Below are 27,984 nucleotides of genomic sequence, written 5' to 3'. Positions count from 1 at the left end.
ACTGTCTAAAAACTTCACCACCTATTACCATAATACAATCATACCCATAAGTTCCCAACCTTTCAAGGTGCCCCATAAACAACTAATCAACCCTGGTCAAAGTCAAAGTCATCAGTCAAGGTCAACAGTCCATGTTGACCCTAACTCACTGAGTACCCTCGGCTACTCGCCGAAGTCCTTGAAGTACTTGTCCACTCGCCGAGTCACCGGAGTGACTCGTCGAGTTCCTTTGGTTTACGATTGAACTCTAAGGCCACTCGTCGAGTTTCTTTCTTGCAACTCGACGGTTACACACGCATACATAAATTGGGGAAACCTCAACCGACTCGCCAAGTTGTTCATACAACTCGTCGAGTTCTATGGCAATCTTCACCGGACTCACCGAGTTGTTCATCCAACTCGTCGGGTCCAGGCCTATCTTCATTGACTCACCGATTCGACATTGTGACTCGCCGAGTTCCTTCGGTCCTTAAGTCATACATACTCTTTTAAGCCATGCAATGGCTCCAAATTACAAATCCAAGCTTCTAAGGCATGTTTTTCACGTAAAGTTGCAAACTTTATGTGCATGCATAGATAAAAAAGTTCTTAATGTCAAATCCAAGCTCACAATGGGGTTTCATACTCAAGGAAAGCTTCATACATGGCCAAACTCGGAGCTTTATGACTCTAGAACCCAAGAAGGGTCCAGATCTGAAGTTACAACTTCAGATCTAGCTCATATCCCACAATATGATCACAATCAAACCATAAAAACCCTAGATCTAAACCAAATGAGGTCTAGAAGGAAAATGAGGTAAAGGTGGCGACTTGATACCTCCAAATGATGCTAACTGAGGTAGATTTCTGATTCCCACACCTTCCTTGCTCCTAGTCTCTTGCCCTCCAAGCTCTTCCTTTCCAAAAACCTTCTTTCAAAAGCTTAAGACAGACAAGAATGAAGCACTACATGAAATAGGGTTTCTATGAGCTCTCAAGGACTGAAAAGAGGCCAAAGGAGGCTTATGCTTCTTTAAATAGGGTGCAAAACCCCGGGATATAGAGTTTCTTCTGCCAGCTCCTACTCATCGAGTTCTTCATGGACTCGGCGAGTAGGCCACTAAATACGCGATCCCACCCTGCTGCTACTCGACGAGTAGGGAAACCAACTCGTCGAGTAGATCTTAAAACCAAATAAACTTTTATTTAAATCAATACCTGAGAATTGGGGCGTTACACAGTTTGTGTGGTTCGCATGATCATATTGATAAGCTATGTCCACGGGCGAACACGAGATATAGTTTTTATTGTTTTTTGTCGAATGGCTTACATACTTTAGGTTATACGAATTCAAAGGATATATAGGATCATAATGACCTAAAAATTTGTCATTAGGGCCAGACCCTAAAAACACTGATGAATCTAGTCATGACGCATTTTGATGTTGTATATGATATATGAACTAACCTCATGCTTAGTCTGTCTAGCGTCTAGCAACTATATGGTCAAAATTGTGATTCAGTCTCCACAACTTAACATTTTCTACTCGAATATCTTTGTACATTAGTTTCACTAAGACCCCCACATTTCTCATATTTTCTAGGCATAAAGACCACAACTTAAACCCACCACACTCTCGACTCTCTAGCTTGTGTCATTTCCACCCATTCTCTTTAAAACATGTAATGTCCATGTTTCTTTTATTTAAAATTTAAACGAGTTCTAACCAACTCTCATCTAAAGATACTACATTCAAAGTTCATAATCTAAGTCTGATGATGACGTTATCTACATTATTGGCCGCCTTCCCCTAAGGAACCTTGATCTACGAAAAACCCTCCATCTACGATGCTCACATCATCCCGTGAATATCAACACTCGCTATTTGTAACCATGGGTGAACATTTGGACCTCTGTTTTCTGTAAAAAGTCTAGTCCAAGAGCCGGTTCGGTCAAAATACTCACCTCTATGTCCAAAACTGGGAACCAGACCTGGACCTAGATCTGATAAGCCTCAACAAGTCCGATCAAAGATTCACCTATTTTTGCAAAACCAATCCGGTCCAAATGCTCACCCTACTTGTAACTACTTAGCCAAGACTTGTACCAAATAATAGTAGGTAAAAAAATTGATTATTACATATTATATAATTTGGCATGTAATAAACTTAAATATAGAAAGCATTTTTATTTTTTATGATGGTTTTTTGAGCAAGTATTTCTTCTTCCACCCGACTCATAAAATCCTCCGGCTTCAGCATCGACATGGCGGACGATAAATATTTCGAGAGCCTTACATCACTGTCGGCGTCGCTTATAGTCGATCAATTTTGACCTAACTTATTTTTCCACATTTGTTGTCTGAGGCGGCGGCAGAGGTGGTGGTGGTGGTGTATCAACAATCAATTATGGGGCGGATCATGGAGTGGGCGGGTAGGCCAAATCACTTGGGAGGATTACCAAGGAAGACTGTGATAATGGCAGTCGGAACTTTCGCTAAAGCGGTTGCAAGTCTCCTAAACTCTACTTCTGTTCATAACGCAGACACTCTCCTTAATCTCGTCAGATCTCGACCTCCTGGTGTTCCTCTCATCACCGTTAGCAATCACATGTCCACGTCAGTCAGTTAGTCTCTTTTTCTTTACTTCTCTTCAATTTAATCATCTCTCGTTCTTCACTTCTCTTCAATTTTATGATCTGAATGCAATTAGGCTTTCGCTTGACCAAGTGCAGTTGCATAAGCTTCTCTGACATAGTACCGAATGAAATCCCTTTGTTTCTTGATTTTTTTGTAAAATTTCTGATGAAGAGAAGGCTTGTAAAGTTCAGGAAATTTGGAGCATTGTTTATAATTTGGCTGTGTACTTCTTACAGATTGGATGATCCTGTAATGTGGGGATTCAAAGGTTTCCCAACATGTAATGCTGATTTGCAACGATGGGTACTAGCTGCTGAAGACATTTGCTTCAAAAATCCAGTCCTTTCATATTTTTTCAGGCTTGGTATGTGTCTTTTTTTGTACATATTCAAAGTTTTATGGTTTTTATATGTTTACAAATGAAGTTCTTGATTCTTACTTCCTCACCCGTATGTATTCCCATTTTGAATGATACCATCTTTAGAAGAATTTGAATAGGTATAGTAGTTTAAAACATGGATTGATGCATAATGTTTCATTAATATCTAGTTATTCATATGAAACTTAAACCATGGAAAACAAGTTTTTAACTAGTATGCCAATAATCAACTCATCACCAATGATTAGGAGCTAAAAAAATGCAAATTGAGGTGATATATCCAAGTTAGGTGTTGTTTCTTTTTGACTTAATGGACTTGTTAGGAACAAGACTTAATCCAGTAAGCTATATTATATGAGTTTCTTTTTGGCTTAATGCAGAGAGAATGACTTTATAGAGAAAGCCACAGAAAAGAGGCTTCCTTATTAGCCTATTAGGTCATAACCTTTTACAAATTTGCCCTCATTTCTTTTCCTTCCATTTTCCATACACTTTATGCATACACCACTTAATAGGAAAAAAAAAGTAACACGTTAGGGCAGTAATTTATAAAATTATAAATTACTGGAAGAAAATATTGGTTTTTCTGTTGTTCCATTAAATTCTAAATCTTTGATGGGTTTAAAAAGGGTAAAACCGTAAAATCTGCAGGGAAATGCATTCCAATTACTAGGGGTGGTGGAATCTATCAAGAACACATGAATGAAGCTCTTGATCGATTAAGTAATGGTGATTGGGTACTTCCTCTATATTTTTCAAATTTTACCTATAACCTGTTTATGCACTTGAAACATTGTTGCATAAATTGGTAAAAAAAAGGTTTACATTGTTGCATAAATTAGTAAAAAAATGAAACATTGTTGCATAAATAACCTTTTAACCAGCACCACATCTTGAGGTAACTGTAATTTTGTGTCCCTCATTAAGGCATTATTTTAGACTTTTCCTCATTTTTACACCAATATTTTTACATGGTTGCATAAATTGGTAAAAAGTAAAACACAGTTGTATAAACTGTTAAAATAAAGCGAGACACTATTTGCATAAATAAGCATTTTATTTTAATTCGACAGCTACACACATTTCCTGAAGGAAAAGTCTGCCAAGAAGATGAACCGATAAGACGATTAAAATGGGGAACCGCCAGTCTCATTGCTCGTGCCCCTGTAACCCCAATTGTCTTGCCAATTTTCCATCACGGTTTCCAAAAGGTATATATATATATATATATATATATATATATATATATATATATATATATATATATATATATAATTGGTAGTATCATGTCAACAAAATGATATGATACTACCTAGTGGGGACCACTTTATACGTGATATACATCATGTGAGATGTATATGAGGCACAAAGTGGTTGTGGCCCCCAGTGGGTGGTTTCATATCATCTTGTTGACATGATACTTTCTATTACAAAATTACTGTATCTTAGCAACTATTCAATTTTTTTTTATAGGTGATGCCTGAAAATTATATTTTTGGCAAAAGACCTCCTATACCTTTATGGAAAAAAGATATAAAAATAATTGTTGGGGAGCCGATAGAATTTGATATTCCCAAGTTAAAGCAAACGGCTTTATTGACTTCTAAAGATTTACTGCCTTTTCAAAAATACGGTTGGCCGCCTTTTGGGGAGATGGATGAGGTGGCACAAAGATGCCTCTACATCGATATATCAGAACGGATTCAAAGTGTGTTGGAGAGATTACGGGTTTTAGGTAGGAAGCCGAAGTTGTGATTTTTTTTTGTCTAATTATGGCATTGTACTTTCTATTCTTTTATTAGGAAACTATGATTATAGCAGTTAGAATTATTTTGAATTTGAATGACAAACATTGGGATTTTGTAATAGGAAATATAAAATAAAAATAATATAATAAACAATGTTTCCTTTTTCATTTGTTTTGCATCAATCACCATATCCTTGTATTTGTAAGTCTAGACCTAGTGATGGAAAGGGCGCAGTTGGGCCCATCCTTTGGAAATTGGGCCATTCTTGGCCCATACTGGTCCTTACTCCTTTACACAAACAAACCCAACTTGTGTCTATGGGGTAATCTTAAGGAAAGTAGAACAAATTTAAGAATTGGTTGTTTTATAATCATTTCAAAATAAAATTTATTTTAGCTTTGATATTCGAATTTGATTATTATATTAAAAGTTCATATAAGTCTTGTTTCCATATTCGTGTAGACTTTTTGTCAACTGCTTAAGCTATATTTATGAATAATAGGTTATAACTATTTTTTCATTAAAAAAAACTCTCATCCACATATAAGAATTCAATCAAACCAAATTCAAGTTTGTGCCAAATATTTATCTAATAACAAAATAATTAAAATATGTTACTTATTATTGTTTTTTTACTTTTGCATTTAACTCGTTTAAAAAAGCAGTGTGAAGAACAACAATCGAATCGTTGCAAAAATGAATGCTGCATACGCCAGACTTCCTTCTACTACCTCTCCTTGCCAAGTCAAAGACAGCAACAACCGCCGCCTCATCGCCTTCACCACGCCGGAAAACTACGCCGTCCGTCTCTCCCACCTCATCCACCTCAAGGGTTGGACTTCTCTCTGGTGCCCCACCATCGCCGTCGAACCCACCACCAACACCAAATCATCTATCCTCCACTACCTCTCACCTCCAACACCCCTCATTAATCAATTCTCAGCCCTCGCTTTCACCTCAAGGTCAGGAATCTCAGCTTTCTCCGACGCCTTATCGGAGCTCACCTCCACACCATTATCCCCATCCGGCGAAGATTTCACAGTATGTGCTCTCGGAAAAGACTCGGAGTTAATCGATAACTCATTCGTAGGTAAAATCTGTAACAACAGTGAAAGAATTAAGCTTTTAGTTCCTGAAATATCGACGCCGGCGGGTCTGGTGGAGTCGCTGGGGTACGGGAGTGGCCGGCGAGTGTTGTGCCCGGTGCCATTAGTGGTGGGGTTGGAAGAACCGCCGGTGGTTCCCAATTTCTTACGAGACTTGGATACAAAGGGGTGGATAGCGGTGAGGGTGAACGCATACGAGACACGGTGGGTGGGACCGGAGTGTGCGGCGGAATTAGTAAAGAGAGATGGTGGTTGTGGGGTAGATGCGATTGTGTTTACGAGTACAGGGGAAGTGGAAGGGATGTTGAAGAGTTTGAGGGCGATGGGTTTGGATTGGGAGGCGGCGATGAGAGTGAATCCAGGGATGGTGGTGGCGGCGCATGGGCCGGTGACGGCGGCCGGAGCCAAAAGTCTTGGAGTCGATGTAAATGTTGTTAGCAGTAGGTTTGGAAGCTTCGATGGTGTTGTAGATGCTCTTGCTTTATTATGGAATAATTAAGTAATCTTTTAGGAAAAGATTGTTGTTTTGACTTGTAAATGTTGCTTTCAAAGTTTGTACAATGAATAACAATTATAACAATTAATAGCATTAACAATATTATTAAATTAAATAAATAAAAATATAAAAAAATAGCAATTCTACAAACCCAATTTCCAATCCTCTATATACTTAACAAAACAAAGAAAACAAATTTCTATTCAAACCTATATCTCCCAAGCCAATTTACTATGCTAATGATCGTTGAACCCTTTGGTCAAACACCCGAGCCCAAGTCAAAAGGCACGGCTCGAACCACAAGCGGGGCACTCACCCGCACCTTTCCATTCCTCCATTGTAACCAACCAAACACATAGCCCCGAGGCTCGCCGGAAAATCTAAAAGTGGCGGTGAAGTTCATTTTCTGGCCATATCCGCTAAACACGAGCCTCCGTGGGACAATATCGACCTCCACCCCACGTGGCGGAGCCACCACGGAGGTCCAAACGGTCTTTTTGTCCGAGTTTCCAACGTAAGTCAAAGTTCTAGTAACTGAGAAGTTTGACTTTAAGTAGGGTATGACAATTGAAGGGTAGTTAAGGTTTGAGGGTGTTGAGAACGGTTGGTCTTCACAAGTGGTGTTGTCTCGAGTGATGAGGCGAAGGGACTTTTGGTCGTAGCCGATTGAGCATAGAAAGGCTTTGTGGTCCATAGAGGTTGAGTCATAGACTAAACCAGGGTTAAGGACCATGGTGGGGTTGATGAAGCCTGAGCCATAGTCGAATGGGTTCGCTTTTCGACCTTCAGGGTCGACCCTCATTGGTTTTCCAGTTTTGTCAAAAATTGAAGCTGCATGAGATAGCAATTAGATAAGCTTTAGGTTTTATGACCTTAAGCAATATTAGACCATGCAGAACATGTTGTATTGTGTTTTCTGTTATTTGACGGGGACCATGATTAATTCCACAAAAATTGCAATTTTTTCTCCTACCTAAAAAGGTGAGAGAAGGACTAGCCATCGATCAGCTGTTTGTGCAAAAGATGTAAATACCCTTCTCATCGTCGTCATATGAAAAAACCTTAAAAAACTTATCCAGTTCCGTCCGATTCTCTCCCAAGTAACAAACACAGCCTAAGACTGCGTTTGTTGCATAGAATAGGACAGGACTTGACAAATTTTTAGGGCTACTTACAATGACAAGGATGAGGAGGACGTTTACGTCTTTTACACAGACGAGAGATTGAGAGCGAGTCCCTATCCCACTTTTTTAGTAAGGACAAGAAATTGCAATTTTTGTACCATTAACATTAGTCCAGTCTCAGTCCAATGCACATCAAACACAATGCAGTATACCGGTGCCTAAAGGTATCAATAAAAGTTGTTTACCCGTTGTCATAATAGCAGATTTAATTGCAGAAGGAGACCATGTGGGGTGGACAGCTTTAATCAATGCTACAATTCCAGTTACATGAGGGCAAGCCATGGAAGTTCCAGACAGAATATTGTACTTCAGTTTTTGCCCGATCGCTGGAGACCATGCTGCAAGGATATTCAATCCGGGAGCCGCAACATCCGGCTACAAAATAATTGTAAATTTGTTGCTATTATGGACGAGGAATTGTAAATATATTGCAATTATGTCTAAAGACTGCAAGTACTTTGTTATCATCAAGAATAAATTATATTTTACAAGTTTCAAGTTACATGTTATTATCCGTAAAACATGCAAGTAAGTTGCAATTATGGGTAAAAAAATACAAGTACATTACTTAGTTTGGTAAATACAAGTACGTTGCTATTTTCTGCAATTAGCATTGTTTAATTAAGGTACGTAGTCAAACCTTTAAAATTTCTGGGGTTAATCCATTGGGACCTTTAGATGAAAATGATGCTACACGAGGAGCAGCTTGAGATCCTAATACTGCCTCCGATGAGTAAATCCGTGAACTTGGTTTCCTGAAATTAGACAAAAAAAAAGTTATAATAGTCGTCTTGTACTATGTTTAACATGTATTGGACTGAAACTTAGACAGATGTAGATAAGACAAAATTGCAACTTTTTATCCATCCAAAAAAGTGGGACAGAGACTTGCTTTCGATCTCTCATTATGCAAAAAGATGAAAATGCCGTCCTGATTCTCATCTTTGAAAATAGCCCTAGAAAGCTTGTCTAGTCTTGGAAAAAATATACGAACCGTGTCTTGTTAATATATGATAAAATCCGGTTTCCGACTTTTTTTCCTACAATAGCAGCCGGAATCACAAACGGAATCGCAACATCCACATTTTCATCAACAAGAATCATTCCGATTCCACCGGCGGCTTTCACGATCTCGCTCTTTCGCACCTTTGATTCCGATGAACGCTCGGCATGCCGACATAACAACACCTTTCCTCTTGTTTTTGTATAATTTAACGAGCTTTCTAAGCAATAACTGCATCACAAATGTAAATATTTCAAAATTTTATGTTACTTGATGATTTTTTTTACTTTGTAACGATGAACAAAAGTACCTGTTGCTTCACCTGGATTGATACGGAGTGAAGTAGCCTGCGTTTGCTATTGAAGCCGATATGATTCTTGCTGGAGCTTCCATTTGAAGTACACTTAGACTTTCACCCTATGAAAAAAATAGGTAATATTAAATTATCAGAATCAAATAATGAACTGTAATACAACTTGATGCAGCATTTTTTGCACCAAATTTGTGTAATTTTTCTATGTAAGAGTCTGATTTATATAAATCCATTACACCATTTTTAACATCAGAAAGCATAAGTATTTTTTTCTTCCTAGCCTTGCTAACTTAAATAGATTTAAAAAAAATACCATTATATTTACTAGTTTTTTACAAATTTGACTTACAATTTGGTTCTACAAGTTTAAATGCAATGTATTTTTATTTTATTTAATTGTATGATAGATATATTAGTTTGTTACTTGTAACATCATAATATAAATTAAATTGATATTAACTTATTATATATATTTAATATTTATGTTTGAACTTATTTATAACTTTCCTACACTTTTACATTTTCTTATAATATAAGTGTACTATTTCTTTATATTATGTATAATACTTATTAATGTAATTTTTTATTTAATAGGCGTTTGTTTTACTGGTATGATAATTAATTTCAAATTTATTGAATACAAACAATTTATTTCAAAAAGAGAATACATAGGAGAATATTCTTTATGGTGTTACGACTATTGTAAATTTGCAATAGATTAGATATGAAACACTATTTATATCTAGGAATCTAGGCTTACACCATATTGGTGAAAAAAATGGGTCAACTATGCTAGAAATGGTATAATCTTGGTTTTCACAATCATTTAACCATTCTGTTTGTAAACTTACACTAATAAATATAAACCAAGTATTTTCTTTTATATCATAAATAAAAAAATATTAAAAAAATGTATATACCTTCAATTTTACGCCATTTCCCATTTCAAAATTTGCCGTAAACTCCCTATCAATCGATGTAGCCGCAACTGTAATAATCCACGGAGCAAGATTCGTGGCGGAGCCTTTTCCCCCTTCATTACCAACCGAAGAAACAACCGAAATCCCCCGACTAACCGCATGAAACGATCCAATAGAAATCGCATCACTAAAATAATCACCTTGAGGTGCATCGGGCCCCAATGATAATGACACAATGTGGACCCCATCTCGAACTGCGTCATCAAATGCGGCTAGTAAATCTGCATCATAGCAACCCGAGTCCCAACATGTTTTGTAGACTGCGACTCGGGCCATGGGTGCACCGCCTCTCGCACCGCCGCGGGCCAGACCCTTGTAGTTCATGTCGGTCACATAGCGGCCCGCAGCGGTTGAGGCGGTGTGGGTCCCGTGACCATTACTGTCACGTGGGGACCGAAAAGATTTTTTGTTTTTTGGATCGTCGTCGTATTGTGAATTTTGGTTTTCGGCTTCGTAGCCGCTTAGATAGTATCTTGCTCCTATGAGTTTCCTATTTGGAAGATAAAAGTTAGATGACTTGATGGTAGAAAATGGTAAAATGGTCATTTAGGGTTCATTCGGTCCAAAAGAGAAATCATTTATCTATTTCACACTCTTTTTCATATAACAATTAATGAGAGAAAGAAAATAAGCAACCTTTAATCTGTTAAGCTATATATAGGTGCTTCTTTTTTACTTAATGTAGAAAGATGACTTAATAAAGAAAGTCTGGGAAAGACTTTCCCTATTAAGTCCAAACCTTTTATAAAATTTTCCGTCATTTATTTTTTCTTGCCATTTTCAAAGATATTATTAAAATATTATTTATCCAGTTAACACTTTATCAAAAAATATCTCGAACCTATCGGTTTTTGATGTGAACACAAAACTTAGATACTTATTATTTTATTTTGGCTTAATAGAGACAAACTTAATGGGAAAAAGATAGGGACTAAGATTAGATCTGAAACCAATCACTAGGTAACAAGTAACATTATTGTTTCATAAAAGAACAAATATAAAAACCAATTATGGACGTAATAATAATGCAATGATAATTGAAGAACACCTGTTACAATGTGTAATATTGAATTCTTCCCCTGATTGGCACTTTCCTTTCCAACCAGCTGGCACCGGAGGCATGTCTGCATCGCTAAAACTTTCTGATTCCGGCCAAATTCCTGTATTTACACCACCACTTTTTCAAATTGTACGGAACAAGTTGTACTGTATTTGTTACACAGTACAACTGAGTACCGGTATCTGTGTGTCAGATACCGATACGGTTACCAGGCTGGTAGCCTAATACTTATCAGCCTGGTAACATTAACATGCCGGTACATGCACTATTTATAAAGTACCAAAAATTGTACTGCCTTTTATTCGATATGATAAACATATAAAAAGTACAAAAAATTGTAATTTTGATGATAATATTTATAAAGAAAGATTGTAATGATTGAAAGATGGAAAAAATATTTAACTTTTTCCTTAAAAAAGAAGATGAATGTAACATGATATGAAGATCTGTCTTTATGGTCCTAGAGAGAGGAGAGAGAGAGCATTTTCAATTGAGGTAATAAATGGGAGGTCATGTGTTCTGTTTTCCATCAATGTAATACGAAACAAAGCCCCATTTCTTTGTTCCCCCATACATACAGAAACTGACAGAAACAAGACCAGACAAATATCACGTGTGACCTATTTTATTAAAAAAGTTAAATACAAAAAATAACAAGGTACTTTCATTTATTTGTTTATTATAAATAAAATTCTTCTTTCATTTTTTTATTTACCCGATTATAAAACAATCTCATCAAAAAACAAAGCAATATTCAATTGTGTAATTGGGTGGATTTTTTAAACTACAATGTACTAATAAGAAAAAGAAATTGTTAAAAAGTAAAATAATATATTTTTTTGAAAAGACGAGGCTTTAATAAGAAAATTACTGAAAAGACAGAGTTGTTAGAGAATGAAAAAGAAAGCAGGATGTACAATGAATTTAATGCTTAAAAAACAATATGCTTGTTAAATATGAAATGACTAAAATGCCCTCAAGTTTACAAATTGTGGGAATCAGACCTGTATCAATAAAACCAATGATGACATTAACTTGATCTTTGGTTGAAAAACCTGGGATTTCCATGGTTTCTTCCCCAACAAGACCAATGAAATCCCATGAATGTGTCGTATGCAAACTTCTTCTTTTGTTCTCGAAAACCGAAACCACCTCCGGCATCTCTGTAAATTTCATCATCGAATCATTAATTTGTCGATTTAAAATTGGGAAATGAGTGAAGCTTACTTGCAATTTGAAGAGCCTGATCCTCTGTTAATTTAGCTGCAAATCCTCTAAACCCATGTTTATAACTATACAAATGAGACGCGTGTGCTTCTTCAACACTGATTCAACCAAATTCAGCGATGAAAAATGGGAAATCTAAAAAGAAAAATGAAAACCCAGATTTGAAATCGAAATGGGATATGATTATTAACCTTCCACTATGAACAGAAACAAGCATTTGATGATTTTTCGTCAAAATTTCATCTGGGTCATCGCTATCATTGCCACCCATGTACACCACATACACCTAAACCAAGAGCACCACCATTACTAATAAAAAAGGAACGAAATTTCTTGAAAAAACCGACAGAAAAACAAGAATAAGATCGAAAGTATACCTTCGCGGAAGTGAAGATTGTAGTATGTGCAACAGAAACATATATCAAAAGACCCAGAAAGATATTGATGGAAGAACCCATTTCTGCAAGTCAGAAGTGGGTTTTAAGTTGTAACTGGAAGATTCGTTCAGGGGGAATGAAATTTATTGAAGAGAGGGAGAATTTGGGGCAGTTTTGAAGTGAATAAAAGAGGACACATGAAGAATGAGAGGGAATGAGAGATTGGTCACAGAGATAATGTGGAGTGTGGCGTATGGAGTGGGGTGGTGATGGTGTTGTGTACATTGCTATTTGCTTAAATGGCCCGATTTTGAATCCAATTGAAAGGTTGCTATCATAATTTTGGTGTTAAATTATAAACCAGTAGTAGTTTATGTTATAAAATTAATTAAATTTTTATATTGAAAAATTAAAATTATTAATCAATTCTTTAAAATAAATTATTATTTAAGATATTTTTTTAGTTATATAAAATTATAATCGTTGATTTAAATAAATACATGAAGTTAAATCACCTTATAATTTGTACTGATTGTAGTTTATTTTTTAATCTAATGTTATTAATTTAATATAATTAGAATGAGAAAATTTGAAATTTAAAATGAAAAATCAATTATTAAGTTAATGTAATTAAATTTAAATTTTGAAATTTGAAATGGATAATCAATTATTAATTTAGTGTAATTAGAGTGGAAATTTAAAATTTAAAATGGATAATTAATAGGTTGACAAGTGACATGATAGATGAGATATAATATTAATGAGTTGTAATAGCACGACACTTGTCAATAGGAAAATAAACATATTCTTTTATTAGAATAGGGAGATTCTTTAATTTGTTATTTTTGTTTTTAATTTTTTAAAGGTCTCTTTCATTTATCTTTGGCTTTTTAAGGGAATGAATTCTTGTTTTACCGGTTTATTAAGTCCCTTTACCTAAATTAAAAGGTCACCTGTGCCAAATAAGCTGCCATGTTGGAAAGAAAAGGTTCCTATTACACTATATCATAGGGACCAATTTTGTAATTTTCCCTATATTTAATACCCACCTATTTATGTCATGTCGCCGACCCTTGGAGCCCAAGACAAACATTGTCGGTGGGGTTATAAAACACCCCATGTGGGGTTATATCATAGGGACCAATTTTGTAATTCTCCCTATATTTAATACCCACCTACTTATGTCATGTCGCCGACCCTTGGAGCCCAAGACAAACATTGTCGGTGGGGTTATAAGACACCCCATGTGGGGATCAAAAGAAAAAAACCCTAAAATTTTTTCCTCTTATTTGGCCAAACAAAATCCATTGAAACCCTAAAATACACCATCCAAAAGAGACATGTCGACTCCACCACCCTCTTCGGATCCTTAAAATCACGTGATGGAATGTCACTTACCGATTTGCACTTTATTTTTTGTGGGATGAGAAGATAACTGAGAGTCAGCTAGAAATGAAGCATCTTAGGGAAGAGTTGTCAAGACTACATGATCTCTATGGTTGACTACATGAAGCTCAATGACAAGGTAAAAACAAATCAAAAGATAATCGAGGCAATGGTGGTGTTAGCGATCGGTCTCACATTCACTGTGATGGTGATGTTGGGGTTATAGTTTCACTCTTTTTTACAGAAGTAAGGTGGTGATGGTGATGATCAAGTGTGTGTGTGTGTATTAGAGATGTTATTCGGGTCGGAACCGAACTGAACCGACCCGAATAAATTGTAAACCGAATAAGGGTAATTGTATGAACCGAAAACCGAACCAAATAAGCAATACGGGTTCGGTTCGGTTCGGGTATTATTCGCTTCAGTTCGGTTCCGGCCCAAATAACCCAAATAACATGTACAAGATGATTAAGGAGTCGAATAACCTGAGTAACCTAAATATTTTGTATTACTTTTGTAGCTTATGATTTCATAACAAATCTTTTAAAGAAACAAATTAAACACTAAAAATTAAACTTTCAAAACACCCAAAAATCTATCTATAAGTATATAACCCGAATAACTTCATCAATATGGAATGAAACAAGTAAAAGAACATATATGGTTGTTTTCATTAAATTCTCTTATTCAAGGTCAAAGTCCCATTGCTTGGACCTATAGAAAAAAAGTTAACTGTTAACATAGCACATTCAAATTTCAATTGATAACATACATAATAACACATTTAAAGATTGAGTAGTACATTAACACATCCAGTTTTCAATGAGTAACATACATAATAACACATTGAAAGATTGAGTAGTAGATTAAGATACAAATTCTTACTTGTGTTTCTTGATTTGGAGCCTAATTTTCCATGAATTGAATGGAGTAAAAACTAGAAAACAAGATGAGGAGATGATTCACAGAAGTTTGAAGTATGGAAGTCGATCAAAAACTAATGTCGATCAAAGACTAATGTCGCAAGGAGCAATTGTCGATCAAAAAAAATTATCGGAAGGAGCAATTCGCAATCAGCAACTGTCGATCAAACAAAATTGTCGCAATCATCACTATGGAAGTAGTCGACTCGATTTGGTGTAATAGGATATTCGATTTGGTGTATTAAGTGGGTACAAATCTTCGATTTGGTTTTTTTGGGATCGATTGTGATGATCACAGAACCGAATACGTAAATTGTGCAAGGGAAAAAAACGACTCTTCATATTCGGTTCGGTTCTTTGGACCGAATAAGCCCTTATCTGGGTAACCCGGACCGAATAACCCGAAGAATAACCCGAAAACCAAATAAGCCTTATATAGATACCCGAAAACCGAGTCGAATTGCTTATTCGGGTCTAATTCGGTTCGGTTCGGTTCGGGTTTCGGGACAAATTCTCATCCCTAGTGTGTGTGTGTGTATATATATATATATATATATATATATATATATATATATATATATATAGGATAAATTTTTGTATTTGTTTGGGGTTTTGGTTTTTATTTTTGTTGATTACTGTGGTAGAACCTAATGGTAACAAAGACTTGTCCTAATGACAAACAATTTTGGTAATGAAACTATAAGCCCTGAAATAATCAGGCAATTTTGTTTGTGATTATTTAAGCCCTGAAATAATCAGGCAATTTAGGTTGTGATTATTAAATGGATAAAACATTTGTATTTAGGTAAGTTAACTGTGCATGTTTAGTATTGTAAATATAATGCACCCTTTTTAATCACTCGTTAATTACGTATATGTAGTCATTAACAATTATGTTTTGTTAAAGTACATTGACATATGGTAACTAAAGTACATTGCTATATGGTAACTATAGTATATTGATGTAGTATGTTGGTATATTGTAAATATGGTATATTGCTAAATATCGTCATTATAGTATGTTGATATATGGTAAACAAAGTATATTTCTATATTGTAAATATAGTATGTTGCTAAATAGTGTCATTATAGTATGTTGATATATGGTAAGCAAAGTACATTGTTATATTGTAAATATATGTGTTGCTAAATATTGTCATTATAGTATGTTGATATATGGAAAACAAAGTACATTGCTATATTGTAAATATAGTATGTTGTTAAATATTGTCATTATAGTAGTGAGACCACTTAAAACTAGTAAGTAACATGGACCACATGTTCCCTTTTAAGGTAACCAAATCGACTTAAAGTAATGGGTAACATGCACTACTAAATTAACATGCACATCCAATCCAACATAAAATCATAACAAGATTCATCCTATTAAAAGATAAAAAGGTTGTCAAACAACTAAATGTAGTACACAACATGAAAAAAAATCAAACCTAAATCCAAACATAGCAACTACACCAAAACATAAAATGAAAGTTATATCCTAGTCATTTTCCAATGGATTATCACCACTATTTCCTTCCCTGTTCTTACCCTTAACCCTCTTACCTAGTTTCATCTTGATAATTCTTTCAAATTTCTTCCTTTTACCTATATCCTTTTTCTATTTGTCAGATGTCATTGTAATTTTTTAGCTTTTGCTCCACTACTTCCTTGCCTATCTACACTAGTTTCCATATCTAATCTTTTCCTTGAGTTTTGTGGGATTTTCACTTCTGGACATGTTACATTGTTATGTCCTACCTTTTTACACACACTGCATGTGACATCCCTAATTTCACGGCCAGAAAAAGACCGATTTATTTATGCTTATTAAAAATCAGAGTATTTTTTTTTTCTTAAGAATTATAATGCATAATTTTTTCCAAAAAATATGATAATAATATTATCAAAGAATTTCCAAAGAAATGTACTTTATTTAAATTAAAAACCCTGGGATGTCATTTTCAATACAATATATAAGCATAAACGAAACATTACAGGCCTTACAACAGTATATTAACCTATTGGCCTACATTCCATTATCCACCCATAAGAATCATGTCAACACACATGTGCTTTCATACCGCTACATTTGATGAAAGGAACCTAAGTGGGTCATACTTGGGAAAATATGGTGAGCACATAGGGTTTCAACCCATAATAATTATATTATTTTACTTAAACAATTGTAGCGTCCCAAAAATAAGGCCCAAAAATTTCGTTTTTCATTTAATAAAACTAATATGCCAAAACATCATCATAAAACCCAAGTGGAACAAATCTATCAAACATCATAAAATATTAGAGTTATCATGAAATGCGGAACAATATCGTGTGTGCACTGCAATCACCCCGAGCTCTTCCCTTTTGCACTAGAAGTACCTAAAACATAAACTGAAAACCGTAAGCACGAAGCTTAGTTCGCTTCCCCCAAATACCACATACCACACATATATACATATAGTACGCCTCGCTCAATGAGTGTAATGGGCCCTACCCTAACTCGCATAACGGGCCCCGTCCACTGAGTATAATGGGCCCTGCCCTCTTGTATAACGGGCCCCGCCCACTGAGTATAATGGGCCTCACCCTAACTCTCACAATGGGCCCTGCCCAACATACAAACATACAAGTATAACAAGTAATGGAATACAAATTACCCATTGGGCCCCACCCACTAAGCATACAAACACATACACATGCAAGCATCATGCACACATCTAGCACCCTAACATAATAACCATGGGTTGACATTGGAGCCTTCGACCCGCTAAACACAATGAGGAAGACTCACCTCAAACTGCTGAATCTCACAGATAAATCTCTAGCTGTTGGTTCGAAAATCCCCGCACTATCATCATAAAATAACATCTAATTAATAATTGGATACCGACTCATACTAAGATTCCAAACTAGGGTAAAGACCATTTTACCCTTTACCTAACTTGGCCCAAGGCCAAAGCCCAATCCAATTACTCAAAAAGGCCCAATTCCAGAAATAGTCAGCCAAAGCCCAATTATAGCTTAATCTTCCAAATTGGGCCCAAACCCCTTCGTGGGCCTTCATCGAAAAGAGTCCAAACTAGACATTTGGTGGCTCAATAAATCCCTAAACTCCCAAGGTCCACACATGGCCCAAAATCGAAAAGCCCAAAACTGAAGCCCAACTGCTGAGTACGTTAGGAGTACTCAGCTTGTACGCTTAGCGTACACGCTCTGGGGCTAGTACATGCAGCTTACCAGCTTGTACACCCAGCGTACTCCCCAGTTAGCCACCCCATGCCAAAAAGAACTTAATCCATTCAACCCATACTCCATACTCTCGGATCTAGTCCCAAAAAATGATTTATCACGTAAAGCTGGCAACTTTACGTGCATGCATGGATTAATGGAGCACTAGAGCTCAAAATAGCTTAACTAATGGTCTTAAAACATGCATGAGTCCATATACACCATAAAGTTTGCATTTTTCTACTTAAGGGGCCCCTAAAATGTCAAGATCTAAAAGGTTAAGCTTCTGAAACGACCTTAGCTCACAAGGACCAACCATAAGGGACTAAAATGGCCATAAACAAGCCCAAAAGAAGATTTATACAAGGATTTGACAAGTTATGAACTTTATACCTCAAAAGTCATGAAATGAAGATGCTAAATCTGGATCTTTAATTTCCTCTCCAAAGAATGAGTCTTCAACCTTGTTCTTCCACTTCAAGATGCAAAAAACACACCAAAGTTCTTTACAAGAGCTCAAAAGCACCACATAAAGGCTAAGGGATGGAATTAGGGTTTTGAAGATATGGAGGATGGTCTAAAATGTCCAAGAGGTGGGTTAAAGAAGCTTAAATAGGGCACAAACCCTAAAAACTAGGGTTTGTCCCAAGCCAACGTACGCTCGGAGTAACCCACGTACGCCCAATGTACATGGTCGATGCCCGCGATCAAAGTCCATCTAGTACGCTAAGCGTACTCATAGAGTATGCCCCACGTACTATCCAGAGGACCAAAATGCAAGGGTTTTGTTTAGCAAGGGTAAAAAGGGAACTTACAAGATCCAAATGTTACACAATTCAACCCGATTACCCATTCCTGTTATCCTCACATTATTACCATAAATACTAGTCTCAAGAGACCTATCCTAAGGATCATTGTAAGCGACGGGGTAGACAAATCTGCTTAGGGGATTCCTTAGCAAATGCATGTCAATAAGGAAGCCATTGGGGGGGGGGGGTGGACTACATCTTTAGTGAACACATAGTTCAAAATCACATACATGTTGCAAGCCTACCAGCATTCTACTAGACTGTCTAGAATAGTTTATGGTCGTCATCTATACTCCGTTAGATGACTAGATCATCTATAAATTAGAGGCCTCTCATCTTATCATTATCTCATCTCATCTTTTTCATCATTATCATCCATTTACCACCCAATATATATATATATATATATATATATATATATATATATATATATATATATATATATATATATATTGTCACACCCCAAAACCGAGAACGGCGGAAACGTTCTGGGGCGGAGGACGTCATGTAAAGTATCACAACACAGTATAACAGTAAATAAGCAAACAACATCATCCATTGTGATAAGTTATGAAACTAACTTGAAGATCGTTTAGATCTTTGTAACAGGTAAAATAATGAATGCGAAAACTGCAAATAACACAAGTATGGATCAAAGTGTGTCGAATGATTAGATCAACAATCCTCAGCGGAGCTCGATAAAGAACTTCCACTGTAGAGGATTTAGGGTTACAAGAACGATAAAGAAAATAATGCTCTGATCTATCGTAATAATCGTTTTTCTATTCCCCCTTTTATAATATGCATGCAAGCATATATATTTATACAAAACCCTATCAAGCTCTCGGTTGGACAGGCCCAAACCGGAGTTACAAAACTTGGACTAATAAGCGAGCCCAATAGACGCAATCTATAACAAAACGCTACCCAACAATCTCCCCCTTTGCGTCAAATTGGAGCGAGACTAATTCTTCCTTTTACTTGGGCCAGCAGCGGGAACCTTCTTCTTGATAGTATCAAACAGACATGAGATAAGCGCAAGGATCGTCTGTCTGAACCGAATGTACCAATGTATCATGTCGTCGAAGTACTTGATATCATCCGCTGTGTTTTGTTTGCATCTGTGGATGATCCCCAACACATGCTCTAGGCAAGCAGTGGTGTACAGATGTTTATCAGCTAAGGCAAAAAGACATTTCTGTCCTTCATTCCTAGTGAACATGACTGAGTTTCGCCTCGAGTCAATTTTGCCCATCTGCATTTGGTTCAGATCACTGGCCGAGCCAACAGGAGATATTGTTGGTTTCTTCTTGAAGACGCTTGCTATCTCCTGATCCATCAGTGCAACTTCCATGATGTAGCACACCAACATCCTCTTGAGATGGTCGATGATCGGACCATATTCAGCTTCGTTGGTCAGAAGGATGTTGTGCAGAATAATCCAATCATGGGGATTGAGGTTCGGAAGATCTGCTAAAGAAATGGCATGTTCGGTTTTGGCAGATCCCCTAAGCACCTTGAACCGAACGTTGATGAACTTCCCTTCAGTGTATGGTTTCAAGACCCGAACGTTGATGATCTTCTGAGCGCTCCAGGTTTGATATTGGGGTTGAGCAGCCTTCAGATAGAATTCAATCAAGTCCCGATCAACCTGCAGATGAGGATGAGGGAACTCTGCAACGTTGGAGAAGGCGTGAAAGATGAACGCCTTTCGGGTCAGTGGCATTTCGAACTGAGAATCGACAGTATTGGAACAGTCAAAAGAAATAACTGGTTCCAGCCACAAGATGCTCGGAGTATCAATTGCTTCCTTTATCATCCTCTCGAGAGTCCAAGCAGGAAAAAGAGTTTTCCTACTCTCGAGAAGGTCGTGGGCTTCTTTCTGTTTGCGTTCAGCTTCTTCCGCTTCTTTTGCCACACGAGCACTATCATCAGCCACATTGCGTCGACTTTTGCGTTTCAACAAGTCAGCAATGGTTTCTTCGTCATCTTCCTCTTCTTCCTCAGCAATCTTCTTGCCTTTATCTTTCACACCCGAACCGGAGGCTTGGCCTACAGGAGGAGGTTCAGTTGTGTGAGTTGCCTTTGTGGAATGAGGTGGTTGAGATACAGACTCCCTTTCTCCCCCTTGTTTCGGAATGGACACGAAATCGGGTAGCCCTTCAATTTTGCTTAACAGGTCTAGAGCAGGAGCGAGCTTCTCTGCAAGGGTACGACTCACAGAATGGTTAAGGATTGGATCATGTGCTTCGAGGATGTTGGATATGGCAGAGTGGACATCCGAAACACACGTCTTAATGACCTCCCGTTCGGATCGAAAAGAGTCAATCTGCTGTTGAGAATGGGAGAGTTGAGCACTCTTGAGCTTCAGGCCAGTGGTCTTCTTTGCTAAAACATCCATCAACGAGTTCTCAGCAGCCAAATCTTCTTGGAGCTTTGAGAGACGTTCGTCAATAGTAGCATGGAAAGCTGAGTTGTCATCTGTGAGCGATTGACGAAGGGAAGCAAAGGACTTCAACTCAGTAGAGACGGACGTGGCCAACTGTTGAGCAATTGGTTCCAACGTAGTCTTGGTGGCATTAGCACTCTCCTGTAAAGACTTTAACAGGGCAGAGGCATCAGAAAATAGTTTATCGACTTTTTCGGTCGCAGCCTAACAGGCTTTCGTTGAGGCATCGATGGCGGAGGTTGCAGAAGCGATAGAATCTTGCTGAGCCCTTGAGAAAGCATCAACAATCTTCTGAATAGCAGCTTCAGAGAGTGATGATTGAGACATGGAAGAAGATGCAATGAGCAAGTCGACCTTGTCATGAAGCTCCTTAAGATGTTTCTTTGTGACCGGAGCGTCATTATCATCATCGCTCTGCACCTGAAACGGACTGTAGTAGACCGAATCAAACGTCATGTTTTCCCCGCCAAGGAAAGTGTCGTCTCCGTCAGAGGCATGATCGGGAGATGGTGGTGGTGGTGAGGCTGGTGGTACAGTGGTATGGGTAGGTTCAGGTTGGGTTGTTTCGGGTGTAGGTATAGGTGTAGGTTCGGGTGCTTTTTGGGTTTCGGTTGTGTTTATGGTTTCGGGTGCTGGTGGAGGTTCGGTTGCATCAGTAGGAACCCCCGTATCAGATACGTTGGCTCTAACATTTGCAGTGGATGTTGTGGTAACTTCGGTGAATATTGGTGGTGGCATTGGGATTGAAGTGTTTGGAATGTGTGTAAAGGGGTTTATGGTGGGAATGGAAGTAGGAATAGTTTTAGGAGGAGAGGGAATTGGAGAAGGAGGGATTTGAATCTCAGGGGTAGGAGATCTGGGTGGTGTGTTGCCACGTGGAGAGTCTTCAGAATCCGAACTCTTACCCTCTGACTCACTGGATGAAGAAGCGATAACCAGCTTTCTCCTAGGTTGAGTTTTTCGCCTCTTTTGCTGCGGAGACTGAGCAGCTTTTGTGGGTTTCCTCTTCTTAGGAGAAGGGCCTTTAGCCCCTTTCGCCACCTGTTTCCCCTTGTCAGCCTTCTTGCCTCTTGGAGCAGGCTTGTCGGCTTCGTGAATCAACTTCAACATCTCCGGTGTGAGATCCCTCGGACCAGAACGCTTGAATTCTTTGTAGGTTCTAATAATCCGGCTGTCAGCTGGAACGTCAGCATACATAGATTCCGGAATGGAACCATTGAAGGGAAATTTGGAAGCATCTGAGACGATGATCTTTGTGGTATGAAATGTACCAATCGAAGACATCGGTGCACCGGCGACAATTGGGACGTTGTACTTGTCCATCACCCACTTCGTAATCAAGGTCCAAAATCTGGCATAAGACACCTCTGAATGCCGTGAAGAAGAGGAGAGACTCTGGATGAGTTGTTGCCAAAGAACAAACCCATAATCGACATTGATGCCATTGTAGACACCATACAAGATGGACAAGAACAACCGGCTAGCACCATCAGAACCGGAGCTTCTTTCAGAGAGGCCTTTGAATAACACAGTGAACAACCCGTTCCACTGTGGCGGCAAGCACGACTTCTTGAATTTGGCGACGGAAGTAAGCACCTCCGTATAACCCATGTTGTAGAACATATTGAACAGGTGCTCCATTGGAATTGTCTCTGGATTAACCCTCGTAGGATCAGCATCAAACCCTAACAGAGAGCAAAATCGTTGCTTGGAGATGGACGCTTTGTGATGAGAAACATCAAAGAAGATCCTGTCAACCACTTTGTCGTAATAAGCAGTCACATAGATTTGCGACAGGAACTCCATTGGAACTGATTCCGCCCTTGAAAGTGCAGGAGCAATCGGCGAAAACCTTAAACACTCGATGATTGGATACATGAAGGCGTCGTAAACGTGGGGGGTTAAATCGATGATTAGGCATTGTTGTGGGCGAATAGGTAGTATGTGGGAAGTGGCGTGAACAGAAGAAGAATCAGCCATTGTTAGAAGTAATTGGAGAAGATGATGAACAGTGAATATTCAGGGATTTCTTGCGCTCTGGGAATTTTGATTGCAGTAAAGAGGTAAATGGTAGAGGATGTTGCCTTTTATATTGGGGTTTAAGGAGAGAGAAAGATCTTCCCAAATCTTCGATTGAGAATGGAAGGGTTTTTCGGAGTTGACTGATGCGTGACAGTTGGTGTAGCCGATGATCACGCATGAGAGAGAATGTCAGAACCCTAAGAACACTCCTCCCATCAAGCGCCGTTTAGATATGAAGCGTTTCAGATTCACACACGCCACTTCTGCATCATTTAGAGAAGAACCGTTTCAAATTCAAACACGCGTCTGCGACGTCATTTGGAGATTAGACGTTTCCAATTCGCACGCTTTCTCTTTTACGCCGTTTGAAATCAAATCGATTGGACTCCCGCCTGAGTCAGCAACTCTTCATCTTATCCCTTTAAGGTGTAACGGTATCTTTTGAACAATGCTCCCACGTGGATTAAAATTGACCACAACTTATAATTAACCACCAATCCAATGAAAAATCCTGTAATAATTAGAACCAGAGTTTTGGAAAATCAAAGATTTTCGTGCTAAGGGTGTAAAAGAAAAGAAATAAAGCAATCCTTTTTAGGAAAAATTGTGATGTCAATAAAGACATGAAACAAATGATCCTGGGCACGAATCTCTTCCTTCAAGGTCAAGAGAGACCTTAACGTGTTAGTGTGGTTTCCCGTTGAATAACGATCAAACACTTATTAAGAAGTGTTGAAAGGCTTCTTTTAATTAAGCTTTTTAGGGTGGCTTTTGCTTTGATTCAATAGTTCTAATCTTGAAATAAGATAGAAAGTGAACAAAGTACTTGTGAGACCGGTGTAGTCTGTTGAACAAGTAGGTTGGCAATCATTTTAAATTAGCTGGGAAATATAAAATCTCAACAAAAATTAAAAACTGGATCCCATGGGAAGAAATGTTATGGCGTTTAACAATTTCATAGGAATCACACAAAAGAAAAATTTGAGATTTCATGAAGATAATCCGTCAATTCATTAGTGAAAACTAAAGCAAATTTAATTGTTCACCGTCAATTCGTATTAGGTATTGAATTTTGGGTTTCACATAGATCGTAGTGTCACGAAACTAAGATCATAAACACAGAAATTGTGTAACCATAAACCTCAGTGGTAATTTCTGAGAGTCTCAAGGGTTACTTTGATGAAACGAAAGTGATGGAGAAATGCAATTTAGGTGGTGTAAGAAAACAAAGTACCTCTGCTGTGAAAAACTGGACCAAGCAGAAAACTCTTATCTCATGTGAGAAGAGAGTTAGGTAGCTCATGATTAGAATAAATGTGATAGCCTAATTGGGAAGACAGGGTTTGTGTATACCAAGTCATTAAGGCTATTATTCAGAATCTGATGAGGCTTTGGGCACATACAGCAGCATGCTTCTAGGGACACTTAACTAATTCAACAATTTCCCCATAAACAAACACACAATTAATATTAAAGTCAAAAAGTAAATAAAGAACAAAATATTTTTGGAGTTTTTGATATTAAAAGAAAAGAAATATTTTTGGAATTTTTAATATTGAAAAAAAATGATAAATAATAAAAAAAAAATAAGACTGAGAAAGAAAATAAAAAGATAAAAAAAAACTTTGGAACCGAACCCGAGCGTTCGGTTGATTTCGGTTGAGAAAAATTTTGAAAAACCGAACCCGAGCGTTCGGTTGGTTTCAGTTGAGAAAAATTTTGAAAAACCGAACCCAAGCGTTCGGTTGGTTTCGGTTGAGAAAAATTTTGAAAAACCGAACCCGAGCGTTCGGTTGGTTTCGGTTTTGAAAATTTTTGGAAAACCGAACGAAGAAATTAGATTTTTAGAAAGAAATACTTTTGAGAATAAGATAAAAAATTTTGGAACAATTGTACATGAAATTTACAACCAAGAAAACTACCTTTAATTGATGAGCGAAAGGTAGATTATTCAACCGAACCCGAACGTTCGGTCTATTTCGCTTCTTACGTTTGAGTTTGAGAGGTAGTTTGTGGTACTGACTCTGATTCCATCATACCTAGCCCTTGTAGAATTTTGTTGAACGACGCTTCAGGAAGGGCTTTGGTGAAGACATCAGCCAGTTGATTAGTGGTTCTAACAAAGTGAATTTCAACGTTTCCATCTTCCACATGATCTTTAATGAAGTGATACCTCAGTGCTATGTGCTTATTCTTTGAGTGTTGCACTGGGTTATGACAGATCCTAATTGCACTTTCAGAGTCACAATATAGTGGGATCTTTTTCATATTGAGTCCATAGTCCCGAAGTTGACTTTGGATCCAAATCACTTGAGAAGTACAGGATGCAGCTGCAATATATTCTGCTTCAGCTATAGACAAAGACACACACGTTTGTTTCTTTGATTGCCAGCTAACCAACTTCTCGTCAAGGAATTGGAAGCCGCCAGTGGTGTTTTTCCTGTCTAGTCCACAACCTCCAAGGTGTGCATCTGAGTAGCCCTGAACGAAGAAGCCCGAGTTGGATGGATACCATAGACCTAATGAGGTAGTTCGCTTGAGATAACGAAGAATGTTCTTGACTGCAAGCATATGAGGTTCACGTGGATTCGCCTGAAATCTAGCACAATAACAGACAGAGAACATGATATCAGGCCTGCTAGCAGTAAGATACATCAGTGAACCGATCATCTGGCGATATAGCGTAATATCTACTGCTGGCTTATCCAAGGATGGAGTGAGCTTGGTGCCGAACGCCATGGGAACTTTGACTTTTGAATCTCCCATCATGCCAAACTTTGCAAGGAGAGTCTTCGTGTAAGCTTCCTGATTAATAAAGATGCCTTCGGGTCCTTGTCTAATATTTAAACCAAGGAAAAAGTTAATTGGACCCATTGAGCTCATTTCAAATTTAGTCTCCATCAGCTTTCTGAATTCAGCCGTTAAGCTGGGATTCGTAGAGCCAAAGATGATATCATCGACATAAATTTGAACAATCATAAGGTGGTTACCTTCCTTCTTACGAAAGAAGGTTGGGTCAATCGAACCTTGTTTGAATTTGGACATCTTTAAAAACTTTGTCAGCGTTTCATACCACGCCCTCGGAGCTTGTTTCAGTCCATACACGGCTTTGTCCAAAATATAACAATGATTAGGATACCTTTCATTTACGAATCCAGGAGGTTGCTCCACGTATACTGTTTCTTCAAGTTCTCCATTGAGAAATGCACACTTGACGTCCATTTGGTAGACTTCAAAGTTTTTGTGTGCAGCATAGGCGAGAAATATTCTAATGGATTCCAGCCTAGCTACAGGAGCAAAAGTTTCTTCGTAGTCAATACCTTCCTCCTGACAGTATCCTTTCACTACCAGACGTGCTTTGTTTCGTATCACGTTCCCTTCCTTGTCCATTTTGTTCCTGAAGACCCATTTGAGACCAACAACTGAGGCATCTGGAGGAGTTGGAATGAGTCGCCAAACTTTGTTCCTTTCGAATTCATTCAGTTCGTCTTGCATAGCTTGAACCCAATCGGAGTGATCAAGAGCAGTATTAACTGTCTTTGGTTCAACTTTTGAGACGAAGGAGTTAAACATACAGAATTCTACTTTTGAAAACAAGGAAGTTTGTTTTGCCTTGAGTTGTGATCGGGTCAGAACTTTTTTAGATACATTACCAACAACCTGGGAGACAGGATGATCTCTGGTCCATTTGACGAGAGGAGGGTAGTTTGGATCAAAGGTTGGATCCAATTCAGCGTTTACCATCTCTTCTAGTTCGGATTGACTTTCATAGTCGTAAGACATATCTACATTCTCCCCCTCGACAGATAAGCTTTCTGGTGTGTCTTGAGTTTCTTGAGCTACAGAGGTTTCTTGTGGTGCTGAGCTTTTGGGCATTGATGCACCTTCGGGTGGTGAGGCACTTTCGGTTGGTGAAGTGCGTTCGGGAGCAGCTTGAGAGCTGTTCTCCCCCTCAACATGTCAGTTCGCCTATGATGGCTTAGATGGATCCTCCCCCTCAACTGAAGAATTGTGCTGTGGAGGGTCGTCAGAACTTGATCCTCCTTCATTCATTCTCTTTGCAGCATCTTCAACAAGTTGCTTCAAATGATCTACCCTGTTGTCTGTTGCACTGGCTTCTGAGAGAGTGGCCTTCTCTGGTTCATCAAATAACTCAACGAACTTCTCAAATAGGTTTGCGATTGAGGCTGTGACTTGGCCAGTTTGAGGAAAGATTACTCCAGTTGTGTCTTCGTTGGCCTTTAGCTTTTTGACATAGCTATCGTCAAAAGTCACGTAATAAGTTTCTTCTATTTTCCTCGAGCGCTTGTTTAATACCCTGTACGCTTTAGAAGTGAGAGAATAGCCCAGAAATATCCCTTCGTCAGCTTTGACATCAAACTTGTTGCAGTGTTCTTTAGAATTGAAGATGAAACACCGTGAACCGAACACATGGAAAAACTTGACATTTGGCTTCCTGTTGTTGATGATCTCATAAGGAGTGAGAGTGAAGCGCTTTTTGAGATATGACCTATTCTGTGTAAAACAAGCAGCAGAAATAGCATCAGCCCAAAAATATAAAGGTAAGGAAGCGAAACTTAGCATGGTTCGGGCCGCTTCACACAAAGATCGGTTTCGTCTTTCAACAATTCCGTTTTGTTGAGGTGTGTAGGGAGCCGAGAAGTTGTGACTAATTCC

General features: G+C 38.0%; 3 protein-coding genes across 4 annotated transcripts; 2 read left to right on the top strand and 1 right to left on the bottom strand.

Annotated features, from left to right (window-relative positions):
• Nucleotides 1–2,194: 2,194 nt before the first annotated feature.
• Nucleotides 2,195–6,366, top strand: LOC145069558 (Phospholipid/glycerol acyltransferase family protein). 2 transcript variants are annotated; one of them, XM_079016493.1, is made up of 5 exons: nt 2,195–2,596; nt 2,854–2,981; nt 3,648–3,733; nt 4,070–4,207; nt 4,470–6,366. In XM_079016493.1, the coding sequence occupies exons 1-5, from the start codon at nt 2,388–2,390 to the stop codon at nt 4,749–4,751; spliced, it is 843 nt and encodes a 280-aa protein (XP_078872619.1). In that variant the 5' UTR covers nt 2,195–2,387; the 3' UTR covers nt 4,752–6,366. The 2 variants fall into 2 exon arrangements, with proteins under 2 accessions (XP_078872619.1, XP_078872620.1); XM_079016494.1 differs by having other exon boundaries at nt 2,466–2,604.
• LOC145067667 (uncharacterized) lies at nt 5,441–6,349 on the top strand. Its single transcript, XM_079014754.1, has one exon. The coding sequence runs from the start codon at nt 5,441–5,443 to the stop codon at nt 6,347–6,349; it is 909 nt and encodes a 302-aa protein (XP_078870880.1).
• Nucleotides 6,367–6,434: 68 nt separating the features above from the next.
• Nucleotides 6,435–12,769, bottom strand: LOC145069557 (subtilisin-like serine-protease S). The gene is made up of 11 exons (XM_079016492.1): nt 12,491–12,769; nt 12,305–12,399; nt 12,114–12,211; nt 11,891–12,049; nt 10,875–10,986; nt 9,767–10,316; nt 8,856–8,950; nt 8,525–8,764; nt 8,171–8,285; nt 7,716–7,905; nt 6,435–7,177 (listed from the first exon to the last, which is right to left on the bottom strand). Exons 1-11 carry the CDS (start codon nt 12,569–12,571, stop codon nt 6,606–6,608), a joined length of 2,307 nt encoding a protein of 768 aa, XP_078872618.1. The 5' UTR covers nt 12,572–12,769; the 3' UTR covers nt 6,435–6,605.
• Between the last annotated feature and the right edge of the window lie 15,215 nt (nt 12,770–27,984).

This window comes from Lactuca serriola, chromosome 8 (genome assembly GCF_051521515.1).
Source record: "Lactuca serriola cultivar US96UC23 chromosome 8, Lser_US96UC23_V15, whole genome shotgun sequence".
NCBI lineage: Eukaryota > Viridiplantae > Streptophyta > Magnoliopsida > Asterales > Asteraceae > Lactuca > Lactuca serriola.
The sequence above is the reverse complement of the archived record's forward strand: the minus strand, read 5'-3'. Positions and strand labels throughout refer to the sequence as shown.